General features: G+C 43.6%; 1 protein-coding gene across 1 annotated transcript in view; it reads right to left on the minus strand.

Moving 5' to 3' along the window:
• Positions 4,217 to 26,532, minus strand: part of TSPAN7 (tetraspanin 7) — a 38,048-nt gene continuing 15,732 nt past the window's right edge. The window contains exons 2-8 of the mRNA XM_021407757.1: positions 22,708 to 22,896; positions 20,422 to 20,496; positions 18,269 to 18,364; positions 16,917 to 17,072; positions 12,472 to 12,555; positions 5,574 to 5,646; positions 4,217 to 5,312 (exon numbers count right to left, since the gene is read on the minus strand). Of these exons, the coding sequence (XP_021263432.1) occupies positions 5,578 to 5,646; positions 12,472 to 12,555; positions 16,917 to 17,072; positions 18,269 to 18,364; positions 20,422 to 20,496; positions 22,708 to 22,896 (669 nt within the window). The 3' untranslated portion in view covers positions 4,217 to 5,312; positions 5,574 to 5,577. The remainder of the gene's footprint in view (positions 5,313 to 5,573; positions 5,647 to 12,471; positions 12,556 to 16,916; positions 17,073 to 18,268; positions 18,365 to 20,421; positions 20,497 to 22,707; positions 22,897 to 26,532) is intronic.

Here is a 26,532-nt window from a genome sequence, read left to right on the forward strand (position 1 = left end):
CATTTAGTTTGTGGAAAAAAAGCAGAAGTCAACCAAGAAAGGGCAATTCTCCCAAAGCAAGAACTGCAAATGCATTAATTTAAATTTGCCATTATCATACCCCAACACGTAATCCTTATGTCCAGATACTTTAAATATGGCAGTTAAGTGATTATTAACTCAAGTTCCAAAACTAATCACAGCTGGCTGACCTTCTAAAAACCTTTTAAGTTAGAAAAAAATGATCCCCCCCCCCCCCCCCTTATAAAACTTTCCCCAGAGCTCTGCTAACCCTTCCAGCAAAAAGGCCTGAAGAAGAGGTAAAATGCTTAGTGGTATTAAATGGAGGAATGCTTTATTTCCCTTGATACTGAAATCAAGGTGTAGCACATGGATCAGCTTCTCCCATGCAAGAACCCTTTCGTCCCCACTTCTCCACAGCCAAGTGCTGCTCTGCCATCATGTAGAGAGCCTGTCCAGCAGGGACCGAGGGATTGTTGTAGGGATTTCCACTCTGCTAAAAGCTCTCTCAGAGCATGGCTGTGATTCCACATGAAAAAAAAGAACCTTTCCCCTATATATATATATTTTAAGTTAAGTGACTACATCCAAACAAATGTCTGCTGAAAACAGCTTACAGCTGCAGCTAGGCATCCATTATCTACAAAATGCCAAGACTGAGGTTCCCTAAACCAACTGTAACGTAGCCCTGTGCTTACTGAGATGACCTCAATAGCATCTGCACTGCCTAATACTCTCCTTTCTATCTTCGGCCCATTTTTTCCTGCCCTTACACTCAGCCTCTGCTCCATGCATGACTGTGTTTCCCTGATGCATCCAGCGGGACAGTGCTGTGATACTGTGCAATCGCCCCCAGGCAGTACAGCACCGCACGCTGAGCAGTCATCACATTCTGCTCACCTGGGATCTTCATCTTGCTGCACGTAGCAGGGAAGCAGCGGAGACGTGGCCACCACAGACATTCAGCAGAACCAGCTGTTAAAATTCACATTGGTCCAGAGCCAGTGCTGCTCTTTCCCCCCCAGCCCCTGCCACCTCGCTGCCAAACAGCCTTGGATAGTGGAACGGCCACCTCCTGACAGTCACACAGATGCCTTGCGTTCTGCCCTGCCAGGCTCTGCGGACACATCCAGCAAGGGTAGTGACCAGCACTGCCACATTTCCACTGGTGTCGTAAGATTTACTCGCAGGGACGCCCATCTTTTTGGGTGCTGCACTTCATCTCCTTGATGAAGTTGGTTCTATCACACTAAGCCAAGCAAATTAATCACAGAATCATTAAGGTTGGAAAAGACCTCTCAGATCATCTAGTCCAACCGCCCACCTACCACCAATGCTGCGCACTAGCCCATGTCCCTTGGTGCCACACCTACGCTTGATGGCCCTTCATTTTGAAGCTGCCTGCTCCAGTGCTCACCAGCAGTACGAGTGCCTCCTGTTTGTGATCATCCCACAGCCCGCATTTTCAAACAATGCTGGCTTAGAACAACATTAACCTGAAATGGATTATTATTGGGTTGACTGCTCCATGGGGTCTAATGAAAAGCATTCATTAATTCTCAGGGCAGGAGAGCTAATTACTTTTTTTTTAAAAAAAGACTGCGCTAATTGCCAATAACTTTTTTATTGAATTGGTCTCATAAAGCCATTTTTTTTAATTTCCCTTTCATACTGTAGCAGCTAAAGTACGCCATCCAAACAAACAGCGCAGGCTGAGCTTCATCTCATGTGCAGAAAGGAAGCTGTCCTCATCCCCGAGGACAAGAGACTGCAGGAAGGTAACCCGCGGGCTCAGTGGGCCGGCTTCTATAGCTGGAGGAAGAACTAACATATCCAACATGTGCATCACAGTGAATCCTGGGAGGAAGAAAATTCCAGGCAACTTTTTCTTGCTTTTAATTACAAATAACTGCCAGCCTGAAGACACCAAATAATCAACAAAAGGATTAACGGGTTCTTTTGACCATGCAATAAACTACAAACACAATGATGAAAGTAAATCCCACATAAGCTCAACAAGCCCATGGGAACAAACCACTCTAGCAAAGCTTCAGGCCATGCCACGGATTTAAGTTGGCCAAGAACATCACTGCATGTGCACCATAAGTTTTTTGCAGTCTTGCAGTCCCTAAAGCATGCTGAAAAACTTCCCACTTAAAACCATTTTGACTGAAAAAATAGAGGGGGTATGTTTTTGCTTTTTTCTCCCACTCCAGCAGTTCTCCCACGAGGCAACAGCCATTTCTTGCACTGTGTTTTCTGTTCCTCTCCTCAAGCAGATAGAGCACACAAAGCATGGCTTCCTACCCTGCCAGACAGCCTATTGGGAAAAATTTCTTCTCAGGAAGAGCGGTGAGGTAGTGGCACAGGCTGCCCAGGGAGGTGGTGCAGTCACCATCCCTGGAGGCGTTCAAGAACCGTGTGGATGTGGCACTGAGGGACATGGGCAATGGTGATGGGCTGGTGGCTAGACTAGATGGTCATAGTCTTTTCCAATCTTACTGATTCCATGATTCTATGATAAACCCAAATCACTAGTGTTGTTGGTAAATCGATTTGCTCATCAACACTGACTTTTTATACAGGCAGATAGTGACAGGGTGAGGGGAATGGCTTTAAACTAAAAGAGGGGAGATTTAGGTTAGATGTTAGGCAGAAATTCTTTACCAAGAGACTAGTGATGCCCTGGCACAGGCTGCCATGAGAAGCTGTGGTGCCCCATCCCTGGAGGTGCTCAAGGCCAGGTTGGATGGGGCCCTGGGCAGCCTGATCAGGCCAAGGTCCTGTGATCCGGGGCTCCTCCGCAGTGATGCTTGTGCATAAAAACCTTTTCAGCTCATGTTGGCAACTTTCTCTGCTACTGCTTCATCTCCACCAGTGCCATGCTGTGCTTTCAGGGGAGAGGTAGGTTGGCTCTAACACTTGGCTGTGTGCGTGTGTGCGTATTTTCAGAAGAACACATGATCCTCACTGACACCAGTGTTGGCAACGGTGCTGGGACCTGCTCCTGGTTGTTATTCCCAGGGGACACCTACCTGGAGGTTAACAGGGGAGAAAAACGTGGGTAGCTCATGGGCGAGGTATTCTAACAGTGTGGGCAAATGTTTCCCTGTGGAAATGCAGGAAGAGGCATTGCTCCAGCATCCTATGGCCCAAACGATTGCTCAAGCCACTACTGTTTCTTTCAGCCCACGGCAGGGACTGCAGATGCAAGTGCTAAGCCTGAATCCACAGTGCTCACGAATGACATCAGCACCAATCCACAGTGCTTAGCATTTGTGGGAGAAAACGAATGCAAGGCAAATAAATCAAGCAACAACAAACATAGGCTAATGAGAGAGCAGAACAAAAGCCCTGTCTCCAGTCTGCCCCACACAGTCTCTGTTTTGATTTAGATTTGAATCTCAAGGACAGGCTACGGTGGGAAAGATGGGGAGAGAGAAGGGCGACGGAGAAACTGCTTTTGTGAGAGCTCCATTTGATCAAAGGCAGTTACGTGGTTTGTAGGAAAAAAGGAACTGAAATGCTTCTGTGAGATAATCAGGATTTGGTGTTCAGCAGCTCTCAGTATTCCCAAAAGTTGTGCCCAACACTGCACACCGTGCAAGGAACACACACTCCCTGCCCTTCTGCCTCAGCCTGAGGTGTTCAGATCTTGAAAGTTCAGCCCCTCTTCAGCAATGGGTGAGCCCACACCTTTCACACCGGGCACGTACGTGCGTCTGTTTGAGGCAGGGAAACGTGCTTCCGCGGGACACGTACCACTAAATTCTCTGCCTGCTATTCCCGCACAGTGGTGAGGGAACATCTCAGATACAAAGGACCCCCCCGTCCCTCTTCCCCCACCCACACGCTCACCAAAATCAAAGAGAAATGCTTAACGCCACAATCACGCGCGGCGCAGAGGACAGGATAATTAAACGCTGCAGATTGTATCAGTCACAAGAAGAGCGTTTGCAAAGCAGAGGGTATGTATTTGTCACATGGCGAAACCAGCTGTGGAAGGCTTTTCTCGGAGCTTTGAAACAATTCCAGCTCTTCTTTTTTTCCTTTTTTTTTTTTTTCCCAGGGTAATAACATTTTTCTGTCAAAAACAAGTTAGTTGTTAAAATATGCATAAAGGCATGTCACTCCAAGCTGTGCACTCGTGTTTCATTTTCACTTCCCCCCTCCAAAGAGTTTTGTTATGACTAAAGAACAAAAAGGAAGCAGCTAGAAATCTGTAATGGTTCCATTTATTAATACATATATCACAAATACTCACAATATCAATGCATTCTCGTTGGCATGCTAGACAGAGGCATTATTAAAAAAGTCCTATTTTTTTAAAAAGGTTTTAAATTTTTGCTTTCCCCCAAAAATATTTCATATGCCTGTTGGTGGTGGTGGTTGTGAGTTTTTTTGTTGTTGTTGTTTTTCACTTTGATTTGATTCAACGATGTACTTGGTGGCTGCAACCTCAATGCAAAAAAAGAAAGGAAAAGAAAGAAGAGGAAAAAAGTCCGAAGGCCGCGGTACAGCACGGTTCAATTAGTTCCTAGCTATCTAATAAAAATAAAGGGAGCAAAATTACTGCCTTCACAGTAAGCAACAACACAGCTTAATAACAGTATTACACAGGATCAGGTTCAGAGGCGAAATGCACTAGACAAAGCCTACCGGGATACGCACTGGGCATACAACACTGAGTAAGAATCAAAGATGTCGAAGAACATCAGGAGGAACGGTTCCCTTCAAGCACAACATTTTAACATCGTTTTCAAGTATCTTTATGTTATGTTACCGATTCCTTTGTTTGTGGGGAAGGGGAGCGGGCGCGGCGAAGGGGGAAAGGGTGAAAACCTTAGTAAAGCATAAAGAAACCAAGAAATTAAGATCAACCCAAAAGAATACATAGTTCATATACCGGTTTATATGAATGTGTGCAACACTTATTAACCATGGTGAAAGGCTAATCGTGCCCTCCAGTCACTACATGCACAGCCTGATCGATGCTGTTAATGAATTACCTGTGTTAACTTACAATGCAACTACAGCGTGACCAAGAGCGTGCCGTCCTCGCCCGGGGGTCGGGTCTGGAGGCCAAGCGGCCCCGGCGGCTCCGGGCGCACGGCGGTGCTTCACAGGATGGTACACTACGCATGGGACAGGTCGGGAGGTGGGGGGGCGAGTGTGCGCGCGCGCACGTGCTTGCTTGTGGGGGTGTGCGTGCGTGCGAGAGACAGTGTGTGCTATAACATTCGTGTCAGTCTTTCTTGAATGCTGCAGTTCCTGATCTTGGGACAGGCGCTGGACTTCACGCTTCTGAAAGACTGGATGAGAGGCAAGAGATAAGAGGTGGGTCGGTTTGGGTGCTGGCAGCAGGTATTGTGCCCTCTCCTTTCAAGACGGAAGCTGAAGTGGCAAGACATTCAATTGTACGTTTCCCCCTTCCCCCTTCCCCCCCCCGTTTTTGTTTTTTAACCACACAGAACACTGGAATGAAAAACACAAAGCAAGAAATCACATGGGAAGACTAAATTCTTGATTATTACGTCACTTGTCCACTACCTTTAATGGAAGGAAAGGCTCACCTTGTTACACCATCTCGTACTGGTTAGCAGTAATAAACCGGGACAGGCAGCACGCCAGCAGCATCCCGATCAACTGTTCCAAACAAGAACAGAAGAAGTTAGGTTGAGTGAATGCAGAGCAAAGGAGAGGCTGTGGTATGCAGAGACTTCACATTCTGGTGCTACTACCCACAACAGAACTTATCCCCTATTTATGGACCACTCCGATGAGAGAAATAGCATTAAAATCTCTTGTCCTTCCTCGTGGGATCTTCCTCTTGATTGTTATCAGAGCCTCTTTGTTTGATAGACAGCACATGTTTTACTACTTTTCCATCCCGTCGCCACTGCCAGCCCAGCACAGGCAGGAAACCCAATGGGCTGCTGCCTGGCTGCGTTCCACTGACCTGCTCCACTCAGTTGCTGACCCCCCCGGGCATTTATGCTTTCTTTACAAATGATGCAGCACTCGATAAATGAACGTTATAAATCTGGAAATTAAAAAAAAAATGCCTTTCACGACTCCCCTGGACATAACTCAGATTATTGAAAACAGATCCCTCGTCTCCACTCTTCAATAATCTCTCAGTCATTTTAATGTTTTGCCTATTGCAATTTGTTAGCGTTTCCTCCATATGCTAACCGCGTTAATGCGCTATACATAATTCAGCCTCACTTTTCTCATTTGGACTGGTCAATTAATTAACTCATGAGCATATCCAGATTGTCACCGTTCATCACCAGCCACAGGGCGAGGTGACGGGGCTGCCTCTGCGGGAGTATCAGCCTCTCCTTGACCTTGCTCCAACCAACCGCAGTGGCTCTTGCTAATGCTTGGGCTGTCCCAGCTGCTCCAGCTCCCGGCTAGTTTTTTTTGGAATGGCTGGTGCTCAAGAAGGCAGATCCTGCTGCAGGAACCTTGCACAGCTGAGTGACACAACACATACGTCGCAGCTGAGCTGGCAGAAGCCCAGCGCAAGGCCAAGCTGGGGTACCACACATCCAGATAAACTGTTCTATGCCCCTAAGACCTCAAATCTCTGGTCAGGCCATACTTCATTAGCTGGAAATTTGCTACTACCGCTCCCTCTCCTATTTCAGAGACTGCCTGAACTCCAGCCAGCAAACCGCCCCAAGAGCAGTATGGCACAAGAGGTGGGTGTCAGATCACATCCCACCGTGACTATGCTAGGCACCTCCAAAGGGCATGGAGTCATCAGTCTGAATCTCCACCAACTCCAACACGCAAATGCCAATTTTGGCATCAAGTAACAAGGATGATACTGCCTTGGTTACAACTGGACTTGGGTCACATGTAACACTTCCTGAAAAACCTCCAATACAAATCTCAGCTACTAGGTTTTGGGAGCTATATTTTCACAGATGCTGAAAGAGATGTGGGTGCCGAAAACCCTCCAAAGCTTTGAAAATTTCACTTGATAGCAAGAAGACATTTTAGCCACATTGTTGACTTTTCTACTTAATGTCTGTAGACAGATGTTCCAGCAGAAAACTTGGTAGCTAGAGTGCTCACAGGCTTGCCTGTGACCAGTGATGCCAACAATGTCAAGACTATTTGGCTGGGCTTTGGATTTACACATTTAAATACTCCGGTCACTGGGATGATTTGCTCTTCTCTTGCTCTCCTCAGCTGACTATAGAAGTTATTTCCTGGCTTTTTTGCCCTTTTCATTACAATGAACTTCACAGTCTATTTCATCCTATGTTATTTTTGCCAAGCAAATTTCATCCCAAATTGGCTCCTCCCTCATCCTACAATAACCAACAAATGCATGAACATTCAAGTTGACTTGTCTTTTTATCCTGTGCCACAATACCTCAATTATTTCTCAGCCCTCACTAGAACTTCAGTCTTCATTTGTTGTTGTTGCAAACAACGTGATACTGCAAAAGTCTCACACTGCCACAGTGTCCCTTGGTGTCATCTACACTCTGGAGGTTTGGGGAAGGCCAGAGAAGGGTCTGGCTGTCTTTCACAGGACAACGCTATAGCAAGAGGCAGGATGGCCAAACTGACAAAAAATTCAGCTGGAAACCAATACTAAGCTGCAGGTAAATCCTACACCTACTCTTTGCAACATTACCCAGCAACTGACCCAGAGGTAGTTTTGTTGTACTTGATCCCATGTTTGCAGTCTGAAAGGCTTGTTACAGAAGACCTCTCCTAGCTAACCTCAATCATGTATTCTTCCTTCATGCAGGCTGCAACTCTCTAATAAGCACCAAAAAAGCAAAGTTTTGCAGCATTTGCAAGCACATGATAATGTTTTGGTGTAACCAAGTCACTTGTAAGATGAATGATAGGTTACACATGAATGCAAGAACATCTTTCTGACCTCTGGTCTGCTCATTAACTCTTGGCCCTGGTGATATATGCTGGTTTATGTACCTAAGTGGTTATAGTATCATATAATATTCAACTTTCGTATTTCTAAAACAATGGGCTGCGTATCAAGCTATTGCATACACTGATTTTATAAGGCACTTCTAGCTATCACTAGGACACAGCAGAGTTGTAACAAATACTTTAGAAGTACTTTGAACACACATAAAAATGTGTATTTTATAAGGTGTGCCCTCTTTCTCACTTCTTCCTTTTCTTCCCTCTGTTCTAAGATTACCTTTGACTCCTGAAATATTACATGAAAACCAGAAGGTTCACCTTGATACTTCTGGTCTTGCCATAGGAAACTTGAAAATGTGGACAAATTCTTTCGGCTAAAGCAATGGAAAACCAATACGCCTCAGGAGTATCTTCTTTACAACCATCCTCTTGCCCAAAGTTCATTCTAGGAAGCACAATGCAGTACATCCATGTTTCATTTCTCCATGGTATCGAGGACTACTCTTAGACATACCTTAGATGTTATCACTGAAATCTATCCACAACAATTTCCTAGCAATCTTACTTCTTTTCACATAATACGAAGACTGCCTTTTTAATATAGTTATTTCACAGGAATTAACAGTGAAAGCTGTCCTGCAGGACATATTTATATCTTATTATATTGAAGAGAAACTGAAGTGTAATTTGAATTTCTTTATTTTGGTTCTTGGTATTTTCACCACTCCTCATTCATTGGAATTGCAGTGAAGTCTACAAATATAGATGTGTTCAAGTAATTGTGAATTCTTCAGTGGATGGGGTAAGCTAAAATGACTTTTTTTTTATCCATCAGGAATAATAGTGTAGTCCAATGATTTACCTTGCCATATTCTCTATAAGCAGAGTTTCAAGCATCTAGGGTCTCTACCTCTGCTTTAGAAGACATTCTGTTTTCCATGCCATGTGCCGCATACCCAAGTCAGCCTCCTGTGCATTGATACGTCCTTGGCACAGGTCCTGTCTCCACACTAAATCCACAGTGGTTGGTCTTCAGAAGCAGCAGACTTAAGCTTATGTTAGATTTCAAGTCACACACTGGATCTCAATACAGGTCCAGCTCCCCAGCCCTTGTGAAAGGGGGAAGAAGGATGCAATACCCCTCTCTGGGGGTTGTGCCAGGACCAGGCCAAGTCTCTGCCTCCATATATTTGGCAGGAGTTGCAGTAGACAAGGTGGATGATGCCTGTGCCAGAACTGTGTCCGCAATCAGTAGAGATACCCACATGTAAGAGGGCAGGTGGGCACTGCACTGCAGAGAGGGACTGAAGCCACATGAGAACTCCCTTACACATGGGAGCTGTATGTGCATGCTCAGTGCCTGACTTCAAGCATATGGACAGCACCTGGCTTCCAGTCCTTCAGAAGAGAAGGGAAGAATTTGGCCCTAACACCACACTGAGAGTCTCCTACTTAGGGACCCTAATGCAATCACAGTTCATAACTCCCCCTGACAAACCCCTCTCTCTTTCACCCTGCACTGTAGTTTTCTCTAGGAAAAACTCTTTGTCATCTATCTTGCTTGCATTCTTTTATTCTCCGTTGGGCAGGACAGAGCAATCATTTTGCTGCTCTGAAGGGCACCTGCTAACCTGAAATTATTCCAGCTGGAAGTAAGCATTGGCATCTGATTGCAAAAACAATCAAATTCTGCTTTATTATAATTATTTCAAACCCAAGAAGCAGTGCCTGCTTCTGAACACGCAGACAACGTCAGCAACACAGTAGATTTTTTTTTTAACTCTGACTGGGGAGATCTGTGCCAAGCCTGCAAGATATGTAATGCTATTACATCAGCTTTCCCCATTTTTGAGAATCAGCACATTCCTCATGTTAGTCAACCTCATCACCTAACAAATCATCTGAAGAAAAGGCCCCTTGAGCATGCTTTGCTGTAGAAGAGCAACATGATCTAATTTCTCTTTTATTTAGATTAAAACTATTCTCAGTAGGAAGAGAGAAACCCTACCTACAGCTGGAACACTGCCTGGCATCACTGCCAGCCAGTGTTAACCTGAAAGCAATTTGTAAACACCATTCCTAATTGGGTCCAGCAAAATAGATTAGTCAGTAAATGATAACTGTCCGCCTTCTATTCTTCACACACCAGGAGGGCATTTTTCTCCCCTATAGCACCTCTCTTCTCCTTTTTCACACATTCACAAACACCCTGAGCAGACCTTTCCTACCCTGGGATATCTCCCCAGCGTGCCAGAGCTTGTGTTTAGGGAAAGGAGTGACATCCCAGCTGGTAGCAGGGCTCACGTTGCCATTAGGCAGGGCGACATGCCAACACCACATCTAAACACATTTTGGGTTTCACTTGGAGCCACAGCAGCAAAGAGCACTCCCTGCTGTGCTGCCTGCAGCTCTGGTGCTCATCTTGCCTTGCGCCAAAAGGCTCCTGTTTCGGGGACCGCACTCTGCACACGTTGCCTGCCCTTGCTGCAGCACTGCCTTCCCACGTCACGTCCACAGACAACTGACGACTCAGACTAAGCATCCCGACACATGCCAGAATACTAACAGTTCCAGCTGAACTCTTCCTACAATCTCCCTCCCAGCTGCAAGCAACTTTCAGGCAAGATAAGATGTTTATTTGTCTAGCCTGTGTATGGTAGACTGATTAAAGTGTTTCACATGACATCAGTCCTGATTGAGGAATTTGTCCCAACAGCATACGAATTACTCATAAAGTTCTACTTATTCTATTTTTTGGAGATTTTTACATGAGACATTTAATAAGATGCTATATAGCCTTCTAGCTGTCTAGAATCCAAAGTGAAATAGAGAGTTCAGAGTCCTACACCAGCAAACAAGACATAACCAAGGTTGGAGAAGAGTATCAAGACAAGTGTGTCCTCTCAACAAGAACCGGAGGAGTCTGTTTTCTTAAGAAACGTTCCCCTGCTCCATGGACCAACATCTCCAGACCAGTGGTTTTACCACTTCTGAACCCCAAAGTGCTGACACCCGCAGGCACGCTCTGGCTGGCTGGAGGTATGGCAAACCAAATTTTACACTCACATAAAACAGGATGTAAGGCCAAAGTGTGGGGCTTCTCACACCTAACATCAAGACAAGAAGGAATCAGGTTTACAGATATGCCCAAGGTAGAGCTGGCAGCAGGACTAAGCCCACCTATTTCCAGGGCTACCTAGGGTTGTGCGTATGCTGACCAAGAGGACACGGTGGTCATGTTCCACACAGCTTGGGAACAGTTACTCTGAAGAACCTGACGGCTGTAGTAACTGCTGAGCAAATTAAACCCCAGACATCTCTGAGCAAAGTACCGTGCAGCGAAGCACAGGCTGACCATATGGGGCAGCAAGGGCAAGAGGGCAACTACGTCCCCCACATTAATTCACTTGCCCATCACCAGCAGCAGAAAATCACTTATTCTAGTGCACCACAGTGTAAACTTACATCTCGGTAACTGAATTCATGAGTTTTAAGAAGCCAAATAATGTGCCGTAGCAGTTCATTTTTTTCATGCACTGGATAAAGGTAAGTCATTCAACAGATATACTTCCAGTGTTGCCTCAGGAAACAGATTGTTCGTGTTGTGTGAATGAGGCAAGTGAAAGTTGCGTGACCATTTCTGAATATGGCACTTGCAGTCATACTACATAACATGCACAAGAGAAGGCAGTTTGCCCCTTGTAAGTAAGTGGCTTGGACATCATATACATCATCACACAGTTTACTGCAACATTCTGCAAGCAGTTTCCCATTGCTGGTGTTTCCCCCTCTTGCATTGTTGCCCATCTCCAGGAAAGTCCTTGCCATCACACATGAAATGATGAGCATAAAGGAGCACAGGACTCGCTGAAAGATGCAGGTGTTTTCCTGCCACTTCTTTATTAAATGATTCTGATCAGCCTTTTAGTTTCCCTAACTCTTGTATAGGCAAAGGCAGTTTGGATATTAGGGAGCAACAACAACTTTCTTAGCTCTCCTCTTATCCTTTGTGCGCCAAACATTTTGGTGCAGGCAAGGAGCTGGTTTAATAACCTGGTTTTGGCAGATTTCTGTTCAGAGAGTTCAGAGGTACAAGGAAAAAAAAAATCAGTCATCAAAACCCAGTGCCCCTTCCAGGCTCTTCTCCCCTTCTCCAGGCTGGGGAGGCCTGAAGAGCCTTATTTGTATTCTTCACTCCTTTATAAAACAGTAAGAGTGCTTAGAAGATAGAAGCTTATCCAAACAATGGACAAGCTATTTGTCTTCTTTTCTGTTTATGCTCCATTTAAGCCAATGTTTTATTGGGTTAACCTCTATTTGACCCAGTGAAGGGACAAGTTGTTTTCCTTGAGCTAGTCATTAGCTCTACCGTAACTGATATTCCCAAGGAGAAACTTCATTTAAGTTGAAAAAAAGAAAATCAATGAACAGATGACCTCAGGACTAACGAGCATGCTGAGTTCAGTCCCTTACATAATCCTTCCTTCCTTGAAGTCAGGATAAAGACAGAGAGGGGAAAAAAAGAATTGGGGAAGGAAGCATTTATGCACTTACCTGTGAGAATGCAATTCCAAAAGCAACTCCAGCTATAATTCCCATATTTGTCTCCATAAAACTGGTCACCAAATCGTAACAGCCCTGGAAAACAAACATAATCATTCCTTGTACAGATTTTCCCTGGCACGCATACATGCATACATACACACATCTCATTTCAAATGTTCTTGGGTTAGATGATATTTTTGCTGCTATTTCCAACAATGTTGGAAATATTTGTTGGCCCTTTTCTTTGATAGCTATTCTGAGTGACTGATGGAACATGGTGACAAAAATCGCTCTTTTTAGAAAAAAAATGCATTTAAATATTTTTAAAAGCTAAATGTGATGCTGCACTCATTTTTATAGGTCTTATTAAAAGAAAGGCAGTTTGCATTGATTGAATAAACATCAATATAGCTTTGGCCTGAAACCACACCAATAACAATATATAGTAATGTTATAATACAATATAGGTGTCAAAAATGAGTAAACAAAGCCGATCTCCTAATATTCCAGATGTTTAATAAATACATGCTTCAGGTGTCCAGTGAGGCATTCTGCTTGCCATCATCTGTCAAAGAGACCAGGCAAGATGTGGAGCAGCACACAACTCTAAACCATCTAATGAAGTTATCAAACATTTGTATGAAGCTTCCTGGTCTGTTTGCTCTAGGACATCAATACCCTGTCCAGCTCCCCAAACCTGATTTTATATCTCTAGCTCAGACCCTGACTCCACCAGCTGACTTGTTTCCTCATACCTCTCAGTTCATAGTGCACACCATGGCCAAAAAATTCATCCATGTAGCTGCCCTTCTCTTGGACAGGCTTTTTTAACATGTCCCCATCATTATGTTAACTTTATACAAGTTTCTATATTTGCCTACTCTTCCTTAAAAAAAGAAAAAAAAAACAACAAAAAACTTTGAAATTAGTTTTCCTAGTCTGAGGTCCCTAACTGGTCGCTCTTTTTGTATCATTACTAACCCATCTGCCCACACAACACAAAGCCATCTCCCAGCCCTTCTGCCACCATTACCCAAAGGATCAACAACACTCTCACCGTGAAGTTGGTCCCAAGGCACTGCATTTAATGTTAGAACTTTATCCACTTTATCAGAAGTTGGAAACGACAGAAATAAGAGTGAGATCCCTTTGGCCTCCAGTCCTGTTGGATATGCTTCTCCACCATTTGCCCTCCATCCACACACCGCTTTTGCAAACACTCAAGGAACTCCTTCTGTTATTTCAGCGGTGTCAAAAATGAGTAAACGCAGCTGATCTCCTAATATTCCAGATGTTTAATACAAGCATGCTTCAGGTGTACAGTGAGGCATTCTGCTTGCCTTCATCTGTCAAAGAGACTAGGGAAGATATGGAACAGCATACAACTCTATGCTGCTTGAAAGAAATAACAGCTAGAAGGAAAGGACAGTGTCATCTGTTGCAGGCAGGCCATTCATGACCTGAACAACATCATTTCTCTAACCTCTTCTGTAATAGCAGAAGACATTTTATTTAATCCTGGGAGTAATGAAGTGGTAAACCTAATAACCACTACTAACTGAGGACCAGCACAGCCATTATTCAGTTGTGAAATGTTTTAAGCGTACATATTAATCATGTCTTACAACACTGCACAGTATGTTAAATTCAAGTTTGCATATTTAACATATCAAGCAACTATAGCTGTGTGTGTGTTCTACATATTATGAAACAAGATCAGATTTCTCAACCAGATCTTTCATGTTCTCCTAACTTGCCTGAAATCCATTCTGTTCAACAGCCTTTGAGAGATGCAACACCTAACAGCAATGGTAATTTGAAGGCAACAGACGATCTTGTTAAAAACTCATGCAAGAGAAACAGGTGTGATCACTCTCCTCATTTGAAGACTGTTTTTCCAAATCACAATATTCTGTTTCCTGAAGTGCATTGCACAAATGCAACTAGTTGCTCAGTCCTTACTGTGCATGTGAGGAAGAGTGCAGGAAGCACTCAAGAGTTGCATACGCAGTACAAATGCATGTGAAGCTGTGTGCACACATCCGGATGCTGATACAGAGGACAGAAGTTACAATCCAGCAAGTATCTGATCATTCTTGACAACATCCATCTTGTCCTTTATTAAGATTCTAAAGAGTAATAGTGCCTGAGATTTGTTGGTAGGGAACTCTGAAGATTAAAAGTGCTACATAAATTTAATTTAGTTCATCTTAATTACAGCTTTTAAAGCTAGGTGTTAGTCCCACCTGAGATGAAGAAACTGACAGACTAAATGATATACCCAAGGTCACTAAGCAAGTTAGTGGCAGTGTTGGCAAATAAAATCTAGGAGTGTTTTCTTCTAGTCCTTCACTTAGATCATTAGTTAATCCTCTTTGGATAGCTTATCATTATTTCTCATAAACTACTAGTAACTTGATTAGCTCATTGAATACTTGTCCTACTGATCATTTTGCAAGATCCACCAAAAATCTGTATTTCAAATACACTTATCCATAAGAACAGTAACAAAGGTCTTCTGCAATGAAGAGAATGTGCATTTTCCTTTTTCTCCAAAACACACAGAGAAAAGTGCCAGAGAAGGCCACACAACGTTTTCTCATTATTTACTTTTTATTTCTCATGCCTCTTTCACATCCTACCTTGTTCAAGCATTAGGGACAACTCCAACAGAAGCAGACAACTACTAAACAGAAATATTTACAACTTTTGAATACAAATGTCTATCTCAGAAAATTGGACACGATTTTTCAGATGTCACAGAACTTTCCAACCTCCTCTAGGTAATTAAATCAAGTAATGAAGTCAACTCTCTCCTGAGAAATCAGCAGTACTATTGACCTAGGCATTAGACAGGAGGCACAGGCTGAGGAGCAAGCATGGCTAGAAATGTCTCACTAGCACTGGACTAACACAAGTTCATTCATCAGGTGCTCCTTACAAATCTGTGCGTGACCTTTGCCAAGAAGAACTCACAAATGGACAGGAATTCCTCAGTGCAACACTACACTTGGCAACGAGAATGCAAATGGCATCTGCACAGTTATGCAGCCTGGGAAGGGTTAAAGCGTGTGGCCATCCCAAACTGGGCACTCTGGTAGAGGACAAGACAGTATCTGAGGATGCATACACACCACAAAGCTTTCCTGCAGGGGATCTGACTGTATTGCAGCTCCTCTAGATCCACCTCCACCCTGCCTCTCACCATTTTTCCACTTAGATGAAAGCAGAAAGTTACTACAAGTTCACAAAGTGAAAATGAATGGACTTGTTCGTCCTTTATATTTCTCTCTATATATCTTATGCAACCCAGCAGGATTACTTTGCCGGCGACTACTGTGAGTTTCATAACAGATGGACGTCACTACTGCTCCAAGTAAATCTGCAACAAGTGGCTCTCACTGAACTACTATAGAAAAGAAAGTGGTTAGAAGAGAAAAAGTCAGTGGGAAATAATCCTCTACTATCCCTTTGTTAATACATGCTAGAAAATGTTGTCCGCTTGACTGCTTTTCAAAGAAAGATGTCGCAGGCGGTGCTCAGCCACCACTCCAACTTTCTGATCCACAGGTGACTGAAGTGAAGAAGACAGGAAGAGAAAATAGAGAGGCATGTATGTATTTTCCCTGTTTTCCCTATTTTCTTCTTTTTCCCTTCTTTTCTGTATTCAACTCTGAAAACAAAAATAGCAAAGAAAACAATCCTAAAGTCAAACTGAGGTATGCCACAGCTTAGCTTGGTAAATGGGCTACAAAATGATTCATTTTATCAATAAACTGTCCGTTGCCTCTTGCAAATTTTGAATAGAAAGAAAGAACTGACCATGCACCAGTACTTAAGGGGAAAACTTGAGCTGTGTTTCTGCAGCACTGTGTCTACGACATGTGCTGCATTGTTTTCCCTTTACTCTTCCTGTCCCTGTGTCTTTATTCCCCAGTTATTCCTTTTCTCCCCATTTTCCCAACCCGCTTTCCTACTCCTGTTCTGCTTTCCCATAGTTATGCCCTACAACTGAAATTTCTACAGGAACATAAGCAAGAACAAAACCTATCTTTCCCTCCACCCAGTTACAAAAAGCACAGCATTCAGCAGAATAGTGCAGAAAAGCAGTGACAGACCTGGCTCTTAAGGACAAACACGTGCTGCATGCACTCCTGGCCTGGTCAGCATTGCTTCTGTGTGCAGTGCAGTAACCGAATCAGTGTTACAAGGAAGGGGAACAAATTTCCTTCTTATCAGAAACGTCACTGCAACCAGTCATTTGAGAAAGGTCAGCTTAAGGAACGTGAAAGCAAGAAGGAGGCAAAGCCCATCCTTACCATCCCTCTACCTCAATACGTTCTTGTTCTTATCAACAACCACATGAAATAAAATGCCATTACAAGGAGCCATATGCTCCGCCAACATACTGGATGGTTTCATAACATTTTCCACTGGCACAACGTTTCTAGTACCTTCTGGTTTACTTTAGTGGCAGCCACGGTCATATTGCGCAGATCCTGAGTATTACAGTCACTGGAGTTCATGCAGCAGCTTGTAGGGATGCCATGTTTGAAGAAGTAAGGGCTGGTGCTCCAGTTGGTATAGCTCTGAATGCCACAGCAGCTCAGCTGTGGGAAAAAAAAGAGGCAGATTTAACAAACAAAAAACCCACAAAACTGGATACTGAAGTCTTACTTCAAACTTCCTTCAAAACCATCTCCCACTTTCCCCAAGTACATATTTATTTGGTTTCTGTTGCTAAATGAGAATAATCAGAGCCTTATACCCTTTACACGTGTCAGCCATGAGTACTGCTAAGTACCTACTTCTGCCCACCCCTCTATTCTTCGGAAAAAATACATTCGGTTTCTCCCCTTAACTCATAGGTCTCCTCTGCCAGCCATTCATTGTGCTTGTGAACGAAACAGCTGCAGCTGATGAATGATGCAGGATACTAGATAATAAAATCCTGTCTGATCCAGCTCAGATGTACAGTGTTTTATAACCCTATTGACAGATTCCCTGAAGAATAAGGGCTGCCCAGCTTTCCACCACTCTTAAGCCCACCAGGGCTTTCCACCACTCTTAAAGAAAAAGCTGGCTCCTAAATGTAGTTCAGGATTGGGGGTCAAGCAAGAGCAAATAGTACAGGTCTCATCTTTATTGGGCAGCTTGTACTAAGCTCATTAAAATTTAGCAATCTTGTACAAGCATGTCAGATGAAATACTTTTATTTCGATTTTTGCCAGTCCCTAATTTAGGCTTACATCAGTTTATCTGAATCAATTGTCAAAAGTTTCCATCCCACTGGTATGTGTTTTCTAACATAGGCCAGGCACAAGATTAGAAGTAATTGCAATCGATTTGTCAAAACAACAGCATTAGGAGTGCACCAGTATGGTGCTGTTGCAATATTGTTTTTGAAATACTGACATTTAGTATCTCCTGATGCCTTGGGCATGGCGTCCAGCAAATCTCCCAAACAAAATAGAGTGTCCTTGGTGAGACAACTATTCTACAACTGGTACATGCTCTGGGCAAAACCCAGTTTCACTGCTGTGTATGGTAAAGTTCTCATTAACTTTGCCAGAGCAGCATGTCATCTCAAGCATACAGAAAACTAATTTCTCATAGTAAAAACCAGTCACACAAACAGGCAGGGCTATAATCAGAAAAGGGAAGCAAGACCAAAACTTAAAGGATGAATTTTGCTTGCAAAATACAGCTTGCAGATTGAGACGTTGGCACTTCATGTTCTGTGATCAAATGTGAAGGTATGCTTTGTCTCTCCTTCTTCATTCTTAATATCCAGTTTCAGACTTACACTTTCCTGTACGTTATCCACTGCATGGCTCCGCTCATCGTTCTTGTTGTAATTCTGGATTGCTTCAGTGTACGTCCTAAGGAAGGTATCCTTGATCTAAGAGGGTGAGGAAGAAAAAACAAACACGTGAATAATGTAAAGCATAACATCTGAGCACTTACTGCAGGAAATAAAGGCATTTTTAAACCAAAAAAGGCAACTGAAGTAGCCCTTGAAACTCTTTTTAAAGTGTGCTTTCAGAGATGGCAGAGCTCCTTCTTTACGACCAGGAGTCTCCTGATGGTATTTTCCAAGTGGATTATATTCAAAGAACACTACCCCAGCAAACTGCTTTAATTTTAAAATCAGAATACTGATGGTTTGGGTGTTAATGCAAAAAAGAAGGTTATTGGGATGTTTGGGGCATGTATGTACTGGTTCAGTTGAACTGGGATTCTCTAGAAGGAAAAGCAGACAGCAAAAGGATAGCTCCACAAATCACAGTTCAAAGTAAATGCTTCAGGATCACATATCCTTGGCATACGTAACAAGTTTGAGGAGATCCTGTGCGTGGATCTGCAAACTGACAGCTTCAGACTACCCAGCGAAGGTATTAAACTTTCTTTTTTTCCAGATCAAGAGAAAATCATTGGTTTTGAGGATTTTCCTTCCTTTTCAAGCTAACCAGCAACCAAGGAACGTGCAAAAATGTGACCACTGAAAGCACGCAAGAACTGTTAGTGGTTAACCAGGGAGGTCCCTTACAAAACACAGAGAAGATGTGGAGAGGAAGCAGGTGGATGTACCACCATCAGCTGCAGGCACCCAGGGAAGTCAAGCCTGCCAGGTGTCCAAAAAGGGATGGGAAAAGGACTTAACCTATGAGAAGGGTATCTTCTGTTGCTTTTTTCCCCAAATACTTTGCTTCAGCACTGAGTTTGAAAGAGGCTGGATGAATCCCTCTGCTCAGGAGTGCGTGCTGAGAGCTGGAGTTTGGTGAGACTCCTTGGCACAGCACGTGGCACTGACTGCAAAGCCACAGTCCCAGGACATGGCCCATGCTGGGGGGGGAGGGGGGGTGTGTCACAGACTACTGCTCCCAGACAGAAGAAGATATGAAGCCATCGTTCTTACTTAGCATGTCCTAGGGAGCCAGCAGGGCACCAAGCACCTTAAGTACATCCCTAGTGCACATGGCGAAAATGAGATCTTTCAGGTCAAGGTCAGGCACATCAGTGCAAAAGGTGCTTCCAACTGGGTGGTAAAGGGGATGGGTAGCAGATGATTTGGTCAACCCACATAGCTGTGACCTTCACAAGAGACTGCCTCTGCCAAGAGGGAGCAGCAGCGTCACACCAAGGCTGCCAAGGCCAGGTGAAATGGCAACCTTGAGCAGATGGACAGGTCTTTCAAGATCAAATTAAGAGCCACCCACCACTTGCAAGGAACTAGAAACATCTGCACCAAGGGAATTCTCATGTCAAAAGAGGAGACTAGAAAAACAGCTAATATAAAGAGAAGAAACTAAGAGGGTCTCTGGGGTTTTGTTCTGGTTCAGCATTAATTGCATATAGGTTCACAGACTTAAAACCAGAGATAGACCTGATTACAGTGTATGAAGCAGAAGTGCTACTACAAATCATGTTTTTTTAAAGCTTCTTCCTGTCCCAGTTTCCTACCTCATGCTACTTATAATCTCTCCCTATTCTCAGTATAAAAATACAACCCCATTCCACCTCCCCCCTGCAAAAAAAAGAAAAAGATTTACGAAACATCAAATCTGCTCTCAAGCAAAAGTGCTCTCTGCCTTATTTATATAAATGCTTGCCTGGCTGAAGAAGCTGTGTTTAAGAAAAGTATTTAATCTGTTTTGCAGTCTTCAGCATACGCAAAAGAGTAAAGAAGATCTTACATGATGGACACACAAAAACCGATAGCTCCAGAGTAAATACCAGACAGCTGAGGCCGAGAGCTTTGGCTAAATCCCTTCATTTGGAATCGTATCATTTTTACGAGCTGTACATGTTATTGTTGAACGTCAGCCACATCCCTGGAGATGCATATGGAGCTGCTGAACTCAGCGACCTACAAATTGTCCACGCTCCAGAGCACTTCTCAGCAGCTCCTGCCCAGGGAGGCACTGCCACATGCAACCTCAGCACATTTCCACCTACCTCGTGGCGAAACACAAACCCTGAAATGCCAGCCACTAGCTCAGCCAGGAACACCAGGGACAAGAACATGGCATACTGAAAAGAAAGGAGGCATGAGAATTCAGAGTGTGACAGGCTTTTGTCTCAGCACAATTACTGTTCATTACAGAGTTTAATCTATACTTTCTGCTCTAGATACCACTTAAAGATGTCAATAAAGTTTATTTGAAGGCAATACATAGGTTACTGCATGAGTATGTTGTATGTATTTATGCAACTCACAAATTGCATGCACTTTCTAATTACTAGCTCTTCCGACCCTTCTGTTCCCATATTTCTTAGTGTTTTCGTATAAATTAAAATCCACATTCCAGAGATGGATCACAAATCACTAAGGTTTTGATCTTGCAGTAAGGCATACAAACAGACCCTTTTTATTTGTATGGCCCTCTGCTAAAGTAAATAGGCTTCTCCAGGTGTTTTGGCTCATGTTTATCCATCTCTTGCTGTTAGATTGGGATTTCCAGCCTGACTCCTGAAGTTTCTCAAATGAATGGACTGATTGAATTCACTGGAAACATTCTCATGGGAATACTAGACAGATGCCCCTAACATTTCGCTGAGCCAAAGCCCATGTTTGAATTTGAGCAGCATTTGGCTTCAGAGCTAAATAAACCTTGAAAACAGTAGATTTCAGTGTAGCTACTCTCACAAACCATGAAGAATACACGTAGGCCAAAAATATAAAAAAATTAAGCAAAGAAAAAAATGCGAAGTGGGGTGGTAAAATGTGAAGTTGGAACTTAATCTTCTCGTGGGAAAATGCCTTTTTTCACCACGTGCTGAATACTCAACAGTTACTTTAAAAAGGAAATATTTTAAATCAAATTCAGTCCTAAAAGGATTTGACGGAAAGAGGGAAATTTAATTTTAATTGAAGGCTGCTGGAGAAGGGAGGACAACACTACAGACAGAACTAGAAAAATCACTCTCTACAACTAATGCTGCTGTAAAATCACTGTCTGTACTCAGGCAAAGAAATAAGGTTTTGAAATATTTCTAATGCACACAGTGAAAATAAAATGATGCGCTTGAAACAGCACTGTGCCACAGTAAGTTAGAGGACATACCTTTAAACAAGTTACATGACTTATGGAGCAACCAGCAGAGCCCAATTTCCTATGGATTTTTATCTGCCTTCACTCTTTATTTCTTTCCCATCTGGACTGCAATAACTCTGACAAGCCTCTACACACACCCTGACAACGCATCACCAGCCAGAGACAGCGGTGCGGCTCCAGTAGCATCAGGTATAAGAGCACCTGCTGATCAGGCTGCGGCTCATGCTTGTGCCCCACTGTGCCACCACCTTAGCAAATTAACTCTCTTTAAGATGTCTTTTTTTAAGTTCAGCTCAAACTGGAGGAGAATCAGCTAATTTCTTAGGAAATCAGCCCCAAAGTATGGTGGCAGGAGACGAGTTTACTGTCAAGCCCTTTTCCACCATGTAGTGTTTCACAAATGGTAATTCCACCCTTCAAATGACTACATTTGTAAGATTTTGCTCCTGAATATTCCTAAAATACACAGTCCACGATACAGATTTGTTTAACTGCTAGTAACTTTGCATTTTTAAGTGAACTGGAAGACTCAGAACAGAGAAACTTATAGCAAGAGAGGTTAAACTGGACTGAGAGATGGCTGCTGTACCTCTGCTTAGCGTAGCTCCATTCCACGGTGCTTTTGAGTTGTGGAAAAACATACAGTACAGAGCTTTGTTTTCTGGGGTTGATGTATTTTATTCGAGTGAATGTTAGGAAAAAAAAGCAAGGCTGGTATGCAGTTAGAAAGCATCAAATATTTTTCCACAGATTTCACAACAGAGTATTAAAAAGACCCCTTTAATCTATATTTCAAATGCATTTCACATTTATGGTGCTGTGAACTTTTTTAAGATTGTAAATACACCTGCCTGGCTCACATAAATACAGAATGACCATAGAACTGGTCACGGAGTAATTCATCAGCGGCACTTCAGCCTTGCTCCCAGCCACACATTGAGCCTGTACGCTGTGCGGTAGCAAAATTCATTCGTACTCCATCAACAACTGGTTTTGGCAGGTATTTTTTTTTTCACTTCTTTATCCAAAAGAAACACGTGTTGAACATTAAAAATGATAAAATCTAGATTCTGTGCCTAAAAAAACATGTTAACATCTGGTGAAGCTTGGAGTGGGAGCAAGAAATCATAACATATTGACAAAACCTCTTCCCTTCTTCTGCACTTTGGTACTTTGGCACACTTACCAGTTTCAGCATCCATGGGCTGCCACGACAAGTGGCAAAGCAGCCGAAAAGCCCAAAGACAATGATTGTGGTACCTGTCCCGATGAGCACATAGGGGGCATTGGTGGAGTTCTCTGCAATGAGAGAGATGTACGTGCCTAGAGTGAGCTTGCCCCAGACGCCGACTGCGAGAAGGATAACACCTGTGATCTGCAAAGTAAGAGAAGAAAGCCGTCAGGAGCTATCAGTGAAGACATCCAAATTCAGTACACAGTGATCCCGAAGAGACTCACTGGTGGTGATGTGTTGGCAGAAGACCTCAAGACTTCTACTAACTCCAGAGGGGTGGACAGAAAAAAAAACAAATTTCAGTATCTGGAGATGTTATATTAAGGCCACAACCAGAGGACAAACATCTGGACTAATCACTGCACGGCTGATGATTGCTGAGGGAGAACGTAGTACTTGCTGGTAGCCTCACTCTGCCTAGGAATAGGCTCTCTGCTCATACAGCATGCCATGAAAGGTGGTCAAATCCATCCATCTTACCAGAAACCAGTAACTGCCCATACCTGAGCTTTGCCACTAAAACTGAACAACCAAACTTGCTACTTCACATCCTGCCCTTTTCCAGAGAACTACAGAATGGTTTGGGTTGGAAGGGACCTCAAAGCCCACTCAGTTCTAACTCCCCAGCCATGGGCAGGGCCACCACTCACTAAAGCAGGCTGCCCAGGGCCCCATCCAACCCGGCCTTATTAAAGCTCAAGTACCCAGTTCTAAGAACACAGCATCCCTTGCAGTGTGTGGCTCTGGAAGCTGAGCTTTTCCCACTCCCCCTGAACAGCAAGTGAAACCTTGAGCTGTGCAGAATTCTCCCCCCTAAGTACAGGGTCCTGGGAGCAGCCAGCCTCTTGCTTGAGGTGTGAAGTGGTAATGCATTGCTAACAAGAATAATTTTTTTTTTTTTTTTAATTAACTTAAAAGCATTAAGGCAATCCTCAGTGGAGCTCCCTGGACAGCGGAAGAGATGGAGATAATGGAGGGAGTCGGGGCACTGAGCAGAAGAAAGTGCCACTGCTATCCTTGAGGTCAAAGAGTAGCTTAAAGAGAAACCAAAGGAGAGGAGGGCAGGCAGAGAAAATCAAATTAACATCCTCTCAAAGGGAGGAGATCCTTTCTATAACACACGGAAAATAATCTCATCTGGTGATTTTAACTCTTCCTAGCTCCTTCTCTTCCTTCCCACCTCATATCTTAGAGCTGTAGGGAAAGAAATGTCCCCGCCTGGCACCTACCCAGAGCACAGCAGGGTGCAGCACTGCCAGAGAAACCCATCAATTCCTGCAGTTTCACTAAACATCCCCTTTTGCCCCCGACCTGCCAAAACAGGTGCTGGTATTTCTGCCACACCTCCAGACCAGGATTAGCAAAGACTTCTGCTCTCCTGCCTACAAGTGAGTAAGAGTAAATCCAACTCCTGTTCATCTCTCAGTGCAGCATTAGGAAAAGCACTGAGTCCTTACTCCCGCAGCCCATCAAGCAACAACTTAATGTCAAACAAATCACCAAGCAGCACGCATAACTACACATATCAAACACCTCCTTGGAGTTTATTCCCATCCCTCTGCAAAGCTCTTCAGGGAAAGGGGCACCCTCACCTCTCCCTCTTCTCCCACACAAAAGGTTTTTTAAGTGGTGCAGGTTAAAAGCAAAGCCAGGAAGCGAGCTGTGAGGGATTCTGAAATCCAAAGAGCAAAACTTGGTTTCTTGCCTCTGGTTGGACTAAGGGCTCATTTCTGTGCCTGAGTCGAGCTGCTGAAAGTTTTACCACAGCCCCCAGGGAGCAGTAAAAGCGGCCTTCCCTGCCAAAACAAACAAGCGGCTTCACACTGGAAAGAGAACTATGGTCTTACAACAAAAAGCATTTATACTCCACGATTGGAAACAATTACTAACCCTTTAGTATGCATTTTACGAGTCTGGTTTCCCCGTATCTCAAGGGTACCTATCCAATTTACGACACAGAAAGAGTTGAGGAAAAAAGAGCAAAGTCTGTTGGTGGCTCATCCCCATTTTGTATCTTAATAGAGTGCTGGTGTAAGGAAATCTTGCAGTTGGTGGTGAGGGCTAAAATCACAGCAAATCTGTCACTGTGCGGAGGGATGGGATGTTTCCATAGAGAAGCACTGCAGATGCCCCTCGGGCTGCACTCATAAAGAAGAAAAAACAAGATTTCCCTGCAGATCTTTTAATGGCCTTTATTTAACGGAGCACGAGCGGCAATCTGACTAATGCCCACTTCCACCCAAAGGCAAATCTCATTTCCTTATTTTCAAGATATACTTTTAATCTCTACCTCCCTGTTTCATCACGTAATCGAGGGATCAATCAATGTACCAGCTGCCTCTTTGGTTTTCAGGTCTGTTTTCTTTAGAAACAGAGGGGACATTCACAACTGGAAGGTCTCAAAGAAAACTTAAAGTACCTCCTGCAATGCACAGCCTCTCCATCTCCCTCATCTTCCCCACTCCTTTCCCTTCCATTCACATATTTCTGTGAAATGTAGGGCTGAATGTGCTTTCATCAAAGCACACTGAAACGGGTAATGCTATCTATTCCATGGGGATCTTGTGCAGCTTTGGTATCTGCAGCATTTCGAAATCCAGGTGAAAGATGGCAGTTTCCTTCTGTCACTCAAAAGCTACCAAGGGCTGCCTATCCTCAGCAAATCTGAAACAACAATGGGAAATGGTTATCCAGATTTCAGATTTCTTTGCTGTTCAAGGAAAAAAACACCTTACACATCGGGATGCTCTGTTAGATTTTCGTCACTAGATCTCAAAATGTTGAGGGGGTGCTCAGAGCTACCCTTACTCTTCCCAAGGCTCTGCTCATTATGAAATCAGACTTTCTATATGCATATATGCTAGAAAACATTGGACTTCATGGGGGGAAAAATGTATGTTTTCATTAGGAATACTAAGCCTTATTCATGTATGTTTGTGCATGTACATATTTCTTTCTCCCAACAGACATCAGCAAATCAACAAGATAAACAGTAGCAGATACATGCATATGATTAACATGTCATCCCCTGGAGATGTACAGAATACTTCAGCTCTCCTGGCAGACACAGGAGAATCACTACAAGCCTTTTAGAGCCCATGTGAGCCATGGATCACAGTCCACAGCTGCATTATGTACAAGCACCTGCAAAAGCTGGCACACATAGGGCAAGAGAGCAGCAGCAAAATTTGGCCTTCACTTGGCATTGCTAGGAATTAAGATTTGTCCTGGAAATGGCATGGTGTCTCTGCTAAGACAAACAAAGCCATGTCCATCTCCAAACACAACCAGACCCGCAATCTTCAGCAGGCACAGAAGAGACTGCAGCGCCCCAGATAAATAATCTGGAGTGGTACATTCAAAAAAGAAAAATATCTGTCTCTAAAAAGAACCTATAGGAAGATCTTGCCCAAACATTAGGAGCTGTGAGAGAAAGGTAAGCAGCTGTCCTTTGGTGGGCTGGGACCCCCATGGCCCAGGGGAGGCAGAAGGGCCCAAGCTGTGTTGCCAGGCCTCAGCTTTTAATTATGTGGCACTGGCTGTAACATGGTGACAGGATTTAAACCACAGTAGTCCATACCTGGGTAGAATCACAGAATCATTAAGGTTGGAAAGGATCTCTAAGATCATCTAGTCCAACCACCAACCCATCACCATTGTCGTCACTAACCATGTGATCCCTCAGTGCTTCATGATCCAAAAAGGAGTAAGAAACCACTATGCAACTCCTGGTTCTTTTCTGTACTATTTCTCCAGTCTTAAACATTATTAAGAAGA

The sequence above is a fragment of the Numida meleagris genome, chromosome 1, assembly GCF_002078875.1.
Source record: "Numida meleagris isolate 19003 breed g44 Domestic line chromosome 1, NumMel1.0, whole genome shotgun sequence".
Taxonomy (NCBI): Eukaryota; Metazoa; Chordata; class Aves; order Galliformes; family Numididae; genus Numida; species Numida meleagris.